Raw genomic sequence first — 14,221 nt, 5'->3', positions numbered from 1 at the left:
AACATATTATAAGACATTGAGGGCTTAAAAGACAGAATTAGGAGACAGCCAGCCCAGCTCTTCAGACAAAAGACCCCCCCAGCCTCCCTCCACCAATCTAGACACACAGAGAACTGGAACAAACAAGGGAAAACTGACCAACAGAGTGCATACAGACTAACAGAGAACAAGAGCCATGCACGCAGAATGCTTAAACAGATAAATGAATTCACAGACACAGAGGCTTAAACAAGAACAAGCAAAAAAAAGCAACTAACCAGTCTCCACTTCGCATTGTCATTGTTTTATTTACTTTTTTTTAACATCACATGGGAAGCGTGGGAACACATTCTGTCATTGCTACAAGAAAGAGAGAGGAGGGGTTGCAGAAAGAAGGCAAAGCATACAAATACTAGACTGAGCAAAGCGGAGAATCCAGTGAGCGCATACAATTTACGTGGGAGTGAAGCACCCTCAAGTGCGCTGAGAAAGAAGAGGAACCAGTGGAGGGAGCAGTAAGAGGACGGGGCTCATCCTTGTTGGGGGTTTCAGAATGCAGATAGCACCACAAAAAACGGGGAAGACATTCACCATCATCAAACAGGTTTTACTGTAACCACATGGAACTGATAATACAATCATCGTAGTTACAATCATTGCAAGGGCGAGTTTGTTCAGCAGATGTTTCGGCAGCGTGGGACACAGTGCATCTCACAGTGCATCTCGGCACATCAGGAAACACGCATTAAGCAGCATTAAAACAAAGGAAAGAAAACGGTAGCGATCAAAAAAGACAATCGCAGCTTGTATGTACAGTTCAGTGGCCATTATTAACATGGCCTGTTTTGGTATGAAACTTCTGGACACTTCCGTTATAAACAACAAACAAATCAAAGTTTACTACTCGTAAGATAATATACAGTACATGCTGACTTGTGCCAGCCAAGCACGAGAGGACAATGCGTTGAAAGGTGTAGGATAAGGCCTCACTGTGGTCTCTGAAGTACAAAAATAGACAGCAGAAAAACTACATTCACAATTTTCCTGTCATAGTACTAAAAAATAAACTATACCTATTTGTCTTATACAAATACTAAATATGAGTTAGAATTACAAACTCTACAAAGCAAATCTTATTCTATTAAGAATACATTCCCTTTGTCAGGATCTATCGAAAAACTTTCTATTTTGTGTCCAAAGGTTCAGCGGTCACATCAGAGTCGCCACTGGTTGGGAGCAGATCATTGCTGTCACCTTTCTCAGGGACCAGTCCTTGCTTTTCCTCCTGCTGTCCAAAAATTTTATTAGCTGTACTGCGATCCTCTGAAGGTTCATTTTCATTGGTCTGAGTCCTGCCCGGGGCATTCGTCAACGCTCCAGGGTGCATTTTCATATGACCCTGTAGATGAGATGGAACACAACAACAGGTTACTGATAAGTTTATTTGCATGACTTCAAAATAATTTAGCAAAAATTTTATTTTTTAACCGTACCTTAAGTCCACTTCGACTGGCATAAGCCTTTCCACAGTGGGAGCAGCTGTAGGGCTTGTCAGGTCGAGGAGGCTGGCCTTGTGGTGCTGTTGCTGCTGCAGAGGTCTCTGGGTTATCAGATGTTTTTTTTAGGGTAGCACAATCCTCCCTCACAGTTGCTTCCTTACCCAGCTCTGGTTCAGACATAGAAAGAGACTCTCTGGATGTGGTGGTATCATTCTTTCCTTTACTATTGGAAGTGTTTCTTCCTTGCAGCTCCTGTGAAACAATGCAACTGGCCTCCTCAGCTCCTAGGGTGGCTCCAGGGCTGGCAGGGGGCGTAAGTGAAGGCACAGGATTTGCAGCTGGGGGGTCTGTGGTACGACTGGGACTGGCTGCAAGCTCATCTGTGGAAAATTTTACATCACTGTTAGCTGGTCTGGGTGTAACATTTTCAACACCAGGCTTTGTAACACAGAGGGAGAGAGGAGTATCATCAGAGAGACAGTCTACTTTGTCCACAATTGAATGAGAGCTAGGTAAGGGGGCTTTAAAAACACTGGCAATGCCCAGATCAGTATGGTGTTTCTCCTCTGTAGGACATTCAGCTGGGGCGATGTCTGCAAGCTGCAGATCTTTATCAGTTCCCATTGAGAGGGGATTACAGCTTAAAGATGGACTAATACTTGGAGTTGAACGCTCTGATTCCTCAGTCTTCACAGAATGTGTATCAGAAGCTTTGGACTGCTTATAAATGGATCCTGAGCTGAAAGCCTCCACTGGCGACTTGGACCCTGTTGTTAAGGCAAGTGGAAGGATTTGGACTTTTGATGGGGAACTAATAGCCTCACTGTGACTGTCTTTAAAGGTAGCACGTTCTGTTTCTGCCCCATCTTCAGGTGGCATCTCCTCATCAGGTGGTATTTGCCCTCCAAGGTGCAAGCGAATGTGGTGCTGCAGAACTAAGGCATTAGTGAACTTGCGAGGGCAGAGTGGGCAAGAATTCAGGGCACGGGCATTTGGTGGCCTTGCACGATGAGTGGCCAGGTGTGCCCTAAGGCTGCCCTTTGTGGAGAAAGAACGCCCACAAAGCTTACAAGGAAAGGGACGCTCTCCCAGATGTGTGGCCTGGTGCAAGCGAAGAGCTCTGGGGCAGCTAAGAACACGCATACACACTCCACACTGATTAGCAACTTGGGTTGTGGGCAGGGAAGAAGTAGTAGTTGTAAGGCTTGAACCTGAGACTCCCTGACTAGTCATTGCAGCACTGACACTAGGGCTTAGTCCAAGAGCAGCCAACATCTCTCTGCGATAGGCACTTGAGGTGGTGGTCAGGTCACGGACATTTGTATTCCCATTAATCTCAGCTGAGGTTTGCGAGGAGGTGGAAGGAGAGGAGGCAGAAGAGCAGGAAGAGGCACCGCCTTGTGGCTGCTTTTCCAGTTTCTGCACCAGCCGCTGCAACTTGGAAGTGTCTGAGGTCTGGGTGGAGGTGGTGGGAGAGGAGGAGGAGGGGGAGGAGGCGGATGGTTTGGGAAAAGGAGGGAATGGAAAGGGTAGCTGATGAGGTAAAGAGAGGTGGGAAGTGGATGGGTGGCCTGGAGGCCTGAGAAGTGCAAGGTGGTGGGTGGAGGCACCTCCGGGGAAAAGTATCTTGGGGAGATGGGCCAGTTGGGAGTATGGGGAAGCTGTGTGGAGAGCAGAGTGAGGAGGAGTGTTTTCATCAAATCGCTGCTGTTTAGTTCCTTTGTACTGACTAGAAGCAGAAGAGGAAGATGGAGATGACGAAGGCAGAGCAGTGCTGGATGTGCTGGCAGCACCTGCTGATGCTCTGTTTAGCTGTAACAGTGAGTGGGCTGTCGACAGAAGAGCCATGTCCACTGAAGGGGGCAGAGGTAGAGAGGAAGGTGAGGGCCGAGTGGACCCACCAGACAGTAATCCTAAGGCCATGCTCTCTGTTATACCGGGAACACTGCCTTTCACTCCATTATATGTTTCGTCATCATCAGCTCGACGTTTTCGTCTCCTTTGAACTGCACCTGGAACTGATCCACTCTGTGTTTGCTCCGAAAGTGCAGGGGGCAGCAGAGAGAGGGAGAGCTCTGGGTTCTGCTCTCTGTGTCTCAGGAAATGGGCTTTGAGGTTCCCTCTGGTTGTAAAACGGCTCAGGCACACTGGACACTGGTAGGGCCTTTCACCTGTATGTGACCTCAGATGAATCTGAAGGGAGGAGTCACTGCTCAGGACTTTTCCACAGAACCTGCAGACATGTTGAGGTCGTCCTGATGAGGAGGAAGAGGTGAGAGGCGAACTTGATTGAAGCTCCTGCGAGTGGCTGGTCGTAGGAAGGGGAGAATTTTGGAAACCGATGCCATTGCTGTGTCCAAATGAAGAGGTGTTGGATGATTTCTCATGGAGGTAGCGTGGCGACAGACCCAAGGATAAGGATAGAGGGTGCAGGGAGGCAACAGATGAATTGATGCTGGAAGAAATAGCTAAGGAAGAGGGTGATGATAATGAGCTGGAAGTTGAGGAGGATTGAGGTCTGTCTCCATTGATAAGTGAAGTCCCTGATTTCGAGATGGCTGGCTGAGGGAAGAAGGAAGACGGGAGTCCAGTCAAAAGGGATGAAGCTGTAGTTACTGGAGTATTGGTTGAAGGATGTGTAGGCGATGAAGATGCTGTTCCAGTGGACTTCTGGTTGCTATCTGCACCACTACCTGGTGGATTGTTATCTTGGCCGAAAACAGCTCCTCCAAGCCTGAGGACATGCCGACAGATCTCTTCTGTTATCTGCATCTGGTGAATCTGCCGCTGCTGCAGGACCCGCAGTTCTTCTAAAAGCACCGCCAGGGTTGAAGGCACCTGGATCTGCCCCTGCTCCCCTGTTGAGGTGGAAGACTGCTGCTGACCAGGACTGGAGCTGTCTGGTTGAGGTTGCTGAGAGGAGGAGGAAGACGAAGAGGAGGAAGAGGTAGAGGTGGTGGCAGAGCTTCCCATTGGGGGAGAGGTCATGGTGGAGTGTGTGTTAACTTTGTGGTTCAGGCTGTGGGTACCAGAGGATTGATCCAGAGGAGGAGGTGAGTGAGTCTGGGAAGACAACGAGGGATGAGGGAAGTCTGGCGAGAGGGAGGAGTGGGTGTTGGGGAGGGATGTGGTAAAGGGAGCAATGTGGCTGGGCCAGTGGGGAGGAGGTGAGCTCTCGCTGGGCAAGGAAGGCGCGTGGAGCCCTCCAGGGGATGGGCGAGTGGCCAGGGGCGGCTGGCAGTCGCGCAGCGAGGTGGGAGATGAAGAGGAGGAACCTGATGAGGTTAGCTCTGATCCCAGAGATGTGGATGGTGACTTTAAGCTCAGATGGTCATCTGAGGATTGGTAGAAAAAGCAATACTTAATAAAACCAGAAAAAAGGAAATTCATTCACAAGGAACAGTTTAGTAAAGCTCTGTTCCCAATATCAACCCAGATGTCAAGTTACTTTCAAAGACTGTTTATCTCACTGACTTTAGTTATTGTTTACAAAATTTAGTTTGCAAACTTGTCTGCATACCAGAATATGCAGTTACAGCTTCAAAAGAAAACGCCCACCTGGAAATTACCTCCAACAAGCAAATAAACAAGTGGAAGAAACTCACAGTCCAACAGTCTTTGAACCAGTCTTGTCTCAATCTGTGCTCTCTGGAGCAAAACTCTTCAAACATCTTGCGCACACAAAAAAGCTTACAGACCACCTTGTTGCCATGGCAGCACATTTTAAAGGACAATGGACATCACCTAGACAACCCATAACCCCTCTTAACCCAGCCCCCCTCCCAACGGCAGTTACGTCTTTCATCTCCCTGTTCACCCTCCCCCTTACGTCACAGTGGAGGTCAAGGGTCAGGCCATGCTAAGGGTTCTGGGTACTGTCCACATGCTCTGATTGGTCAACTAATCTGACCTCTGCCGCCCAGGGGTCAAATTCTTTCAGAATCTTGAGCACCGAGTGAGAAAGAGTAGAAAGAAAAAAGAAGGGGGAGGGTAACAACAAAGGAGAGACAAACTAACTACTCCCTCCTGGAGAGGTATAGTGATGGAATGAAAGACTGTACCTCGATAAAATACCATCCCTGTTATTTAGAAACAAACCTGCACAAAACATTTACCAAACTATAAATCTAAACTTACACTTCTATTAGTTGTACCTGCAGAGCATCGTGCATGCACAGTACATGGGATATCCTAGTTTAACTTGGCAATAATAAACCTTTTACTCATCTATCCGACCCCCCCCAGCTGTGCAGGAGTATACTGTCAATAGAGCTGGGAAAGAAAAGAGGAGGGAGAAGGCATTGTGAGGGTGGAAAATGGGGATAGAGGGGCGTATAGGGAAGAAAAGTATGGATGAATAGCAAAAGACGAAGACAATACAAAAGTGGAAGATTAATCTTTACCACAAAAAAACTGCCTTCCCTTCCCCCTGACCATGCAGGTTATTGTGAGTGCTCCATACTAATCAAAGGGCTCCAGCAGTCAGTCTTAAGCAGCCTGTTGGTTTCCTAAAGATGGGCAGCTGGTGAAGATGACCAGAGATGTTTGCTGGTTAATCCTGCTCTATTCACTTCACAGGAGGGAAAACTGCAGGCATCCACCAAAGTGCCTCAGGCCTCTTTATAGTGGGAGGCAGTGCACTAAATGAATAAACTGGTTTAAATTAGACAGACTATTTTAGACCTGTAAACGTTTGTTGGTCCATGAACTCAGGTGAATTCTTTGTAATGGGATCGTGCAAACATAACGCATTGGTACTCTACATATAGTTTTTGTTCCAACTACTCATAAAGCTTCTTTTTCTCAGAAAAAAACAAATTTAAACATAAAAGAAAAGAGAGTTAAAGGTAGTTTCTCACCTTGCAGCAGCTTCGGGCCCCCCGGATCTGCATTGACGAGTTGCTGGGGTCTCTTCTGCTTCCGGCGTGACATGATTCACGGCGAGTAAGACAGAGAGGGGGGCATCAGTCGCTCGAATGGCACCAGACACGTTTTTGCGCACTTGAACGAGCTCCTGCGCGCATTCAATCTCCCAATGGAGCGAAGTTCCCGCAGGTTATTAAGTAAGCCCGTAGATGAGAAAAAGGGAAATCTCTGCAGCGTGGGATTTCATGGAAGAAAGTTAAAGACAAAAAAAGAGGTGCTGTATGGAAATCCGCCTGGCAGCACCGTGTCATATGGAGCTACGGTGTGTGTGTGTGGCTGTTTTCTAATGTCCCTTCTCCCCCCAGCTTCAAAAAGAAAAAAAACTTCTCCAATTTGTGCCCCTCCTCTCCTACTGCTGCTCCGCTGCATGCATATACACACACACTGAACCACCCCTTGTTCTATGATATTTGCATTTCAATAGCGTGTAACACACAACCTCCCTGGGTCTCTTTTCCCTTCCCTCTCAGCTTTAGTTTTTTTTTTTTTTCTTCTTCTTTGCAATCACACAGAAGCTATAAACTTTAAATAAAACGTGACAATAGGCGTTAAGGCTACTGGACGCCCTTAAAACAAGACATGGGTGCTGATTTTTTTAATGGGTGATGAGTTCATAGGGCAATTAATTAATAACTGATCAAACAACAATAAAGAGTGAAAGAAATCTAACAGGTGACTCCTGGTTTTCCCAATCATTAAAGGAAATAAAGGAAATCCTATTATATGCGTGGCAGGTGGCGTTATAACGTCTAATAAAATTCTGACTTTGCAATGTTGTTATTGTGCCGCAGGCAATATTTCAAACCTTTGATTTCCATAGGGCCAATTATCAACAGCAGTGCTGTGCGCAAAGTGAGGCCAATCCACATCCTCGCATGTAATTCGTGTGTTATCACCAAGCGCATAATACAACTCCCCCCACAGCCCCCTTCAACAAAAAAAGCCCGCATCTTACATTGGAGCTCTATTTAAAAGGAAGAGAATAGAAGGGGAATGATCGACAATGGCAAGCTGGACACAGTTGAGTGAGCATCTCCCCTCTCTCACTGTGAACCCCCGGATCCACTGCTGCACAGCACAAAGCCCCTCTTTCACCCCCTGCCTTTACTCCTGTACCACGTGGAGAGATGGATAAAAAAGCTACAGAGGGGCAGGGAGGAGGTGGTGGAGGTACCATGTTTAAGTAACATATAGGTGGGACAATGATAGCTGAACCTACCATTCGCTTCAAAATACAACTCCATTAAGACAATGATGAAAACTGCCTCAAAGCAAACTAGTTATTTACAGTGTATGAAAGACAAAATACCCCTTTTCCTCGATGTCCGACATTACATCAGACTTTCATGCTGTAGGTCACTTAGAATAACCCGAATTATTTATATTTCCTAAACGCCATGATAACGAGAAAGAGATTGTTTTAGAGACGTTTTATTATCTTCTTCAAAGTCAAAATGTTTGGTGTATTTTAAGATTCCTGAAGGTGGCACATTCCTCTTTTGGAACGATTCTGTGTATAAACAGCATGAGAATATTGCCAAATCAGTGAATTCTGGTGTTAAAACCTACAGGTATATAAAGTTTGGTGTGGAGAAACTTGACTGGCCTGCACAGAGTCCTGACCTCAACCTTGGACACCTTTGGGATGATATAGAGCGGAGGCTGCAGTTCTAGTTTTCTCATCTAACTATGAACTGACTCCTAAACAAGGTTTAGGAGTGTTTGCAGAATAGTTAAAGTTGCTGTTGCTGACAACAGTGGGTCCATCAACAAATTGGGCCTTCTACATATTTATATATAATGACATATGCACGATGGCGCAGTTGGTAGCACTGTTGCCGTGCAGCAAGAAAGTCCTGGGTTTGATGCCCGGCCGGGGGTCTTCCTGCATGGAGTTTGCATGTTCTCCCTGTGCATGCGTGGGTTCTCACCGGGCACTCCAGCTTCCTCCCACAGTCCAAAGACATGCCTGTTAGGTTAATTGGTCTCTCTAAATTGCCCTTATATGTACAGGTCCTTCTCAAAATATTAGCATATTGTGATAAAGTTCATTATTTTCCATAACGTCATGATGAAAATTTAACATTCATATATTTTAGATTCATTGCACACTAACTGAAATATTTCAGGTCTTTTATTGTCTTAATACGGATGATTTTGGAATACAGCTCATGAAAACCCAAAATTCCTATCTCACAAAATTAGCATATCATTAAAAGGGTCTCTAAACGAGCTATGAACCTAATCATCTGAATCAACGAGTTAACTCTAAACACCTGCAAAAGATTCCTGAGGCCTTTAAAACTCCCAGCCTGGTTCATCACTCAAAACCCCAATCATGGGTAAGACTGCCGACCTGACTGCTGTCCAGAAGGCCACTATTGACACCCTCAAGCAAGAGGGTAAGACACAGAAAGACATTTCTGAACGAATAGGCTGTTCCCAGAGTGCTGTATCAAGGCACCTCAGTGGGAAGTCTGTGGGAAGGAAAAAGTGTGGCAGAAAACGCTGCACAACGAGAAGAGGTGACCGGACCCTGAGAAAGATTGTGGAGAAAGGCCGATTCCAGACCTTGGGGGACCTGCGGAAGCAGTGGACTGAGTCTGGAGTAGAAACATCCAGAGTCACCGTGCACAGGCGTGTGCAGGAAATGGGCTACAGGTGCCGCATTCCCCAGGTCAAGCCACTTTTGAACCAGAAACAGCGGCAGAAGCGCCTGACCTGGGCTACAGAGAAGCAGCACTGGACTGTTGCTCAGTGGTCCAAAGTACTTTTTTCGGATGAAAGCAAATTCTGCATGTCATTTGGAAATCAAGGTGCCAGAGTCTGGAGGAAGACTGGGGAGAAGGAAATGCCAAAATGCCAGAAGTCCAGTGTCAAGTACCCACAGTCAGTGATGGTCTGGGGTGCCGTGTCAGCTGCTGGTGTTGGTCCACTGTGTTTTATCAAGGGCAGGGTCAATGCAGCTAGCTATCAGGAGATTTTGGAGCACTTCATGCTTCCATCTGCTGAAAAGCTTTATGGAGATGAAGATTTCATTTTTCAGCACGACCTGGCACCTGCTCACAGTGCCAAAACCACTGGTAAATGGTTTACTGACCATGGTATCACTGTGCTCAATTGGCCTGCCAACTCTCCTGACCTGAACCCCATAGAGAATCTGTGGGATATTGTGAAGAGAACGTTGAGAGACTCAAGACCCAACACTCTGGATGAGCTAAAGGCCGCTATCGAAGCATCCTGGGCCTCCATAAGACCTCAGCAGTGCCACAGGCTGATTGCCTCCATGCCACGCCGCATTGAAGCAGTCATTTCTGCAAAAGGATTCCCGACCAAGTATTGAGTGCATAACTGTACATGATTATTTGAAGGTTGACGTTTTTTGTATTAAAAACACTTTTCTTTTATTGGTCGGATGAAATATGCTAATTTTGTGAGATAGGAATTTTGGGTTTTCATGAGCTGTATGTCAAAATCATCCGTATTAAGATAATAAAAGACCTGAAATATTTCAGTTCGTGTGCAATGAATCTAAAATATATGAATGTTAAATTTTCATCATGACATTATGGAAAATAATGAACTTTATCACAATATGCTAATATTTTGAGAAGGACCTGTAAATGAGTGTGTGCATGGTTGTTTGTGTGTTGCCCTGCGATGGACTGGTGACCTGTTCAGGGTGTACCCCGCCTCCTGCCCATGGTCCCTATCTCCAGCGGGAGATAGGCACCAGCTTCCCTGCGACCCACTATGGAAGAAGCGGTAGAAATGACATATATATTATGACATAATAATATATCTCATCGTTATAATATTTTTTTAATCCACAAAGATATTCAGGTCATTTCAGTTTTAGCTAATGGCTCAACTGTTAATAATTTACATCACTTATTCTTGTAAAGGGTCACATTGTCCATCTTGCATGTAGTTAAGAGCAAAGTTATTCGTTTGAAGGTTACAATACTGAGGCACATAATAATAGATATAATAATAGATATTAGTAATTGTTAGTATAGGAGATTCTGCCTTGCGGATTTGTACTGAGCTGTTATCAACCAGTCAGATTAAACCTTTGATTTAGCGTCACCTGTTGCTAACATCTGCCAGAGGAAGGATTAACTGGTAAGAGTTAGCCGTTGGCTGATAAAATTTGAGCTTTAATGCCGCTGTTAAAAATAAATCTGATTGTAAAATAAAAACACGTTTTTAATAAACCCAGAGAGGTGACGTGACAACAGAACCAACCATATTTAGTTTTAATTAGTGGGCAAGCTAAACTTTTATTAGCTCTGTTGCTAGCTTTAGCATCTAATAGTTGGAAATGTAGCTTAATTTTAAACGTCTAAATATCTATATTCACTTTAAAAAAATAGCGTGTATTTTATTATTTCCTACTTCCGAAAGTTTAAAGTTAGTGAAAAGAAATAAATTATTTGGGCTAAAAGTGAAGATAGCATTAGCAGCCATTGTAGCCATTTAGTCAAAGTAAATATTAAACCTTCCTTATTTGATGCAAAATACTGTGGAAAAGTACTTTATATGAACCATTATAAGAACACAGCTTTTAGTGCTTAATAAACTACTCACTAAATTAAAGTAAGTACATTTATCTTAAGTTTAGATATCTTTTTGTTTAAAAGACAGAAAATATGGCCAGTTCACAAGAACTGGGTGAAAAGCTGGATGAAATTGTGACAGTTTTTTCAAAAGACTAAATATGGACACTAATTACATACCAAAAAATGCAAAATATTTACATTTTACATCTTGAACCTGTTAATATTGAGCTGTCAACATTTACCATGTATGACTTAGGTACTTAAGGAGTATTTCCTCAGTAGTACCAGTTTAAGTCTGCTGAAAGTTTGCTCTTTTTTTCCAGAGGGATGGCCATGTCTCTCGGTGATGATACGCTGCTGTGTAATTACCCAAAGTGCCGGGCAAAACTGAGCGGTTTCGCCTGGGTCACAGCCTGCTCCCATGTTTTCTGTGATCAGCATGGATCCGGTGAGTTCAGCCGCTCCCCTGCCATCTGCCCGGCATGCTCCTCTGCCCTGTCTGGGAAGCTGGACATTGTGAGGTCAGAGCTGTCGCCCTCTGAGGAGTATAAAGCCATGGTGCTGGCAGGTCTTCGACCAGACATAGTACTGGACATCAGTTCTCGTGCTCTTGCCTTCTGGAGCTATCAGGTCAAGTATCTCCATGTATGCGTGTAATATTCACGCTCTGCAGTCTTTATTTTATATATCAGCCATTGCTCTGTTTTCTCCCTTAAAAACAACACCTAAGCTGTCAGATTTTGTGTGTACAGGTCCATCAGGAGCATATGTATCAAGAGTACAGCCTATCCCGTGCTGACACACAGCTGAAGCAGATGGAGAAAGTTTTGACCCAGCAGAACCAGAGCAGAGAACTAGAACTCACTGCCATGAGGGGGGAGATTGCCTCACTGAAGAAAGTAAGCTGCAAAGGCTCCTATTAAGCATTGCATGACAAAGTTTCCATCACATGGATAGAAACAGGCTTAAGTTTCTGTAATGAAAAAAAAAAACATTTGCGTGCTGTAGTTTGTAGAAAATGCTCATTGTCATATCTCCAACTTAGCTTTGAATTTTGGGAAATGAAAATCACTCTCTACACTCTTCCACTCAGGTGATGGAGGAGTATAAGAGGAAGTACAGTGAGGTGTCTGAGAGGCTGATGGAGAGGAACAGGCAGTACCAGAAGCTACAGAGCTTATATGACTCCCTGAGGCTGCGTAACATGGTGGTGGGAGCCGGGGACCGAGAGATGCCACTACAACATGGAAATAAAGACGTAAACCTCGGTATTGCTAACACACTGTTCTTTATGACGTGTTTTTAACAAGGCCGTCTGAATGCTGGCTTATAAGCGCCTCTCAGTGACAGCAATTCAACGACTATGAATGGTGAAACTGTTCTGTTAGAGTTGATTCCAACATTGGGAGCTCATGTCATAAAGTCATTAAAATAAGAGACAAATTAACACTAGAACTCAGTTCAATCCAAATTCAGTTCAGATCAGTCCATTTTATTCTAACAATAAATATAATAAAATACATTCCAATTCAATGAATCATTTAATACCAATTAATAAAACTTTATCTAAGAAAACCCTGTTGATTGCATCGAGTCCTTAACTTTTCAGCAATCCCTCATTCTGAGCAAGCATGCGGAGACAGTAGAGAGGAAACACTTCCTGTTACCAGAAAGAGACCTTCACTAGAACCAGGCTCAGTACGAGCGGCTGTTTGCCGTAACCGAGGTTGCAGAGCAGAAACAGAATAACAATAGGAGCACTGGCCCATGAGTACTTTCTATCAGAAAGCAAAGAAGCACCGGACAGGAGTACTTCTATGGAAAAACATTGTCATTATTGTATTGATTATTTTTTGTTAGTTCCACCCAGTAAAGCACAAGTGGCACCAGCATTTCCAGATCATGTTTATGTGGGTGTATGGAGGTTGAACTGACATTTCTGAACTTTGGTCCAAGACTGTGTTTTAGATCCTTCCTGATGTCATGCAGTGATGTCCATCTCAGCTTGGACCTTTGATTGTGCTGCTTTATGCCATGCCTGAAGACCAGAGCCATTACATTTTTAGCCTCTGTAAAACAATATTTTATGAAAATGATATTTTAACACTGTGTGTTACAGGTGATAATATAATGAATCTTAAATAGATTTGATGTTTGTGCACAATGTTAAAGCTATCTTTATTCATTTGTTCTCCATTTGAAATGCGTTATGCACGTTTCATTTTTTTTCTATACAGCTATTGTCTTTTTTTAAGATGACAGCATTAATTTCAAAAGTAGTGCATTTTTAACAGTTTTAGTTCTATACTTAGTTTACCAGCGCGGCTGGATGCAGGTCAGGGTCAAAGGTGACATACTTTTTAAGCAATAGAAACTATAAGACATGACTAAAATCACTAGCCAAGGCAGTGATGAGAAGACAAGATTTGTTAAAGAGAATATTTTTTACATGATATCCAGAAGAGGCTTGAAACTTGTGTTTAAAAGAGGTTGTCTTCAGCCATACAATGAACTGATTGGGAGGTCATTTTGATCAGAGTACCAATAAATATCCTATATCCTATTTTACCCAGCGATGGCTCGGCAGGCGACCCCTCAGAGAAGCCCTCAATTCCTCTCTGTTGGCGACGCTCGTTTCTTCTCCTGCCTGGAGACCGATGGAGCCAAGACCTTCTTCCAGTTCAGCTCTCCAGCCAGGGACAAAAGCCAGCCTTTCATCAATAAGCACTGAAAGCAAATCCTTACTTTTATGCTTGCTTTCAAATTTACGAATATTTTTCCTGGTGAGTTTTGACGGCTTATACTCTTAAATGTACTATTATAGTATTTCATGCATTAAATGACTATATTATAGATTTCAGGTACTTATTTACAACAGTTAAATTGAAGTTATTGGTGAAACTGTATTTCCGTCTGTAGATCTTCTAGTTCACATTGATTAAGGAAATTCTGTATTATATTGATATTGTTTTTCTTGTTATGCCACTGAAAAGCAGTTACTCAGACTGATTGATTTATTATTGAAGGTATGAAACGTGAACATGTTTACTAGTGCACCTTAATAAACAACCGAAGCTGGTGGTTATGTGATTAAATGTTTCAGTACACTTTTGACCAAGCAGCAATGAAACGATCAGGAAACTCACAGTCGGCATATTAAGTTTGCAAACAGCTGTGCAACATCTGGAGCTGTCCTAAAGATCTCCAGCTTCGCACTGATTCCACTACTTCTCTAAGAAACCACACAGACAAAAG

The 14,221-nt window shown here is 43.9% G+C and overlaps 2 protein-coding genes across 2 annotated transcripts; one reads left to right on the top strand and one right to left on the bottom strand.

Moving 5' to 3' along the window:
- Window positions 1-267: 267 nt before the first annotated feature.
- On the bottom strand, window positions 268-6,691 carry si:ch211-212k18.5 (sal-like protein 3). The gene is made up of 3 exons (XM_047384961.1): window positions 6,338-6,691; window positions 1,473-4,813; window positions 268-1,378 (listed from the first exon to the last, which is right to left on the bottom strand). The coding sequence occupies exons 1-3, from the start codon at window positions 6,408-6,410 to the stop codon at window positions 1,163-1,165; spliced, it is 3,630 nt and encodes a 1,209-aa protein (XP_047240917.1). The 5' UTR covers window positions 6,411-6,691; the 3' UTR covers window positions 268-1,162.
- Window positions 6,692-10,357: 3,666 nt separating this feature from the next.
- On the top strand, window positions 10,358-14,047 carry LOC124880173 (E3 ubiquitin-protein ligase CCNB1IP1). Its single transcript, XM_047385116.1, has 5 exons — window positions 10,358-10,529; window positions 11,290-11,596; window positions 11,719-11,865; window positions 12,060-12,234; window positions 13,540-14,047. The coding sequence occupies exons 2-5, from the start codon at window positions 11,294-11,296 to the stop codon at window positions 13,695-13,697; spliced, it is 783 nt and encodes a 260-aa protein (XP_047241072.1). The 5' UTR covers window positions 10,358-10,529; window positions 11,290-11,293; the 3' UTR covers window positions 13,698-14,047.
- Window positions 14,048-14,221: the final 174 nt, after the last annotated feature.

Source organism: Girardinichthys multiradiatus, chromosome 14 (genome assembly GCF_021462225.1).
Source record: "Girardinichthys multiradiatus isolate DD_20200921_A chromosome 14, DD_fGirMul_XY1, whole genome shotgun sequence".
Taxonomy (NCBI): Eukaryota; Metazoa; Chordata; class Actinopteri; order Cyprinodontiformes; family Goodeidae; genus Girardinichthys; species Girardinichthys multiradiatus.
Note: the sequence above shows the minus strand (reverse complement) of the source record. Positions and strands in the feature narration are given on the sequence as shown.

Bases quoted from the DNA above. Each gene is read 5' to 3' on its own strand.
- si:ch211-212k18.5 (XM_047384961.1), bottom strand. From the start codon at position 6,410: ATGTCACGCCGGAAGCAGAAGAGACCCCAGCAACTCGTCAATGCAGAT. The intron at 4,814-6,337 runs GTGAGAAACTAC...ACCAATCCTCAG, and splicing joins GGGCCCGAAGCTGCTGCAAG to ATGACCATCTGAGCTTAAAG. The intron at 1,379-1,472 runs GTACGGTTAAAA...TCTCATCTACAG, and splicing joins CCAGTCGAAGTGGACTTAAG to GGTCATATGAAAATGCACCC.
- LOC124880173 (XM_047385116.1), top strand. From the start codon at position 11,294: ATGGCCATGTCTCTCGGTGATGATACGCTGCTGTGTAATTACCCAAAG. The intron at 11,597-11,718 runs GTCAAGTATCTC...TTGTGTGTACAG, and splicing joins TTGCCTTCTGGAGCTATCAG to GTCCATCAGGAGCATATGTA. The intron at 11,866-12,059 runs GTAAGCTGCAAA...TCTTCCACTCAG, and splicing joins AGATTGCCTCACTGAAGAAA to GTGATGGAGGAGTATAAGAG.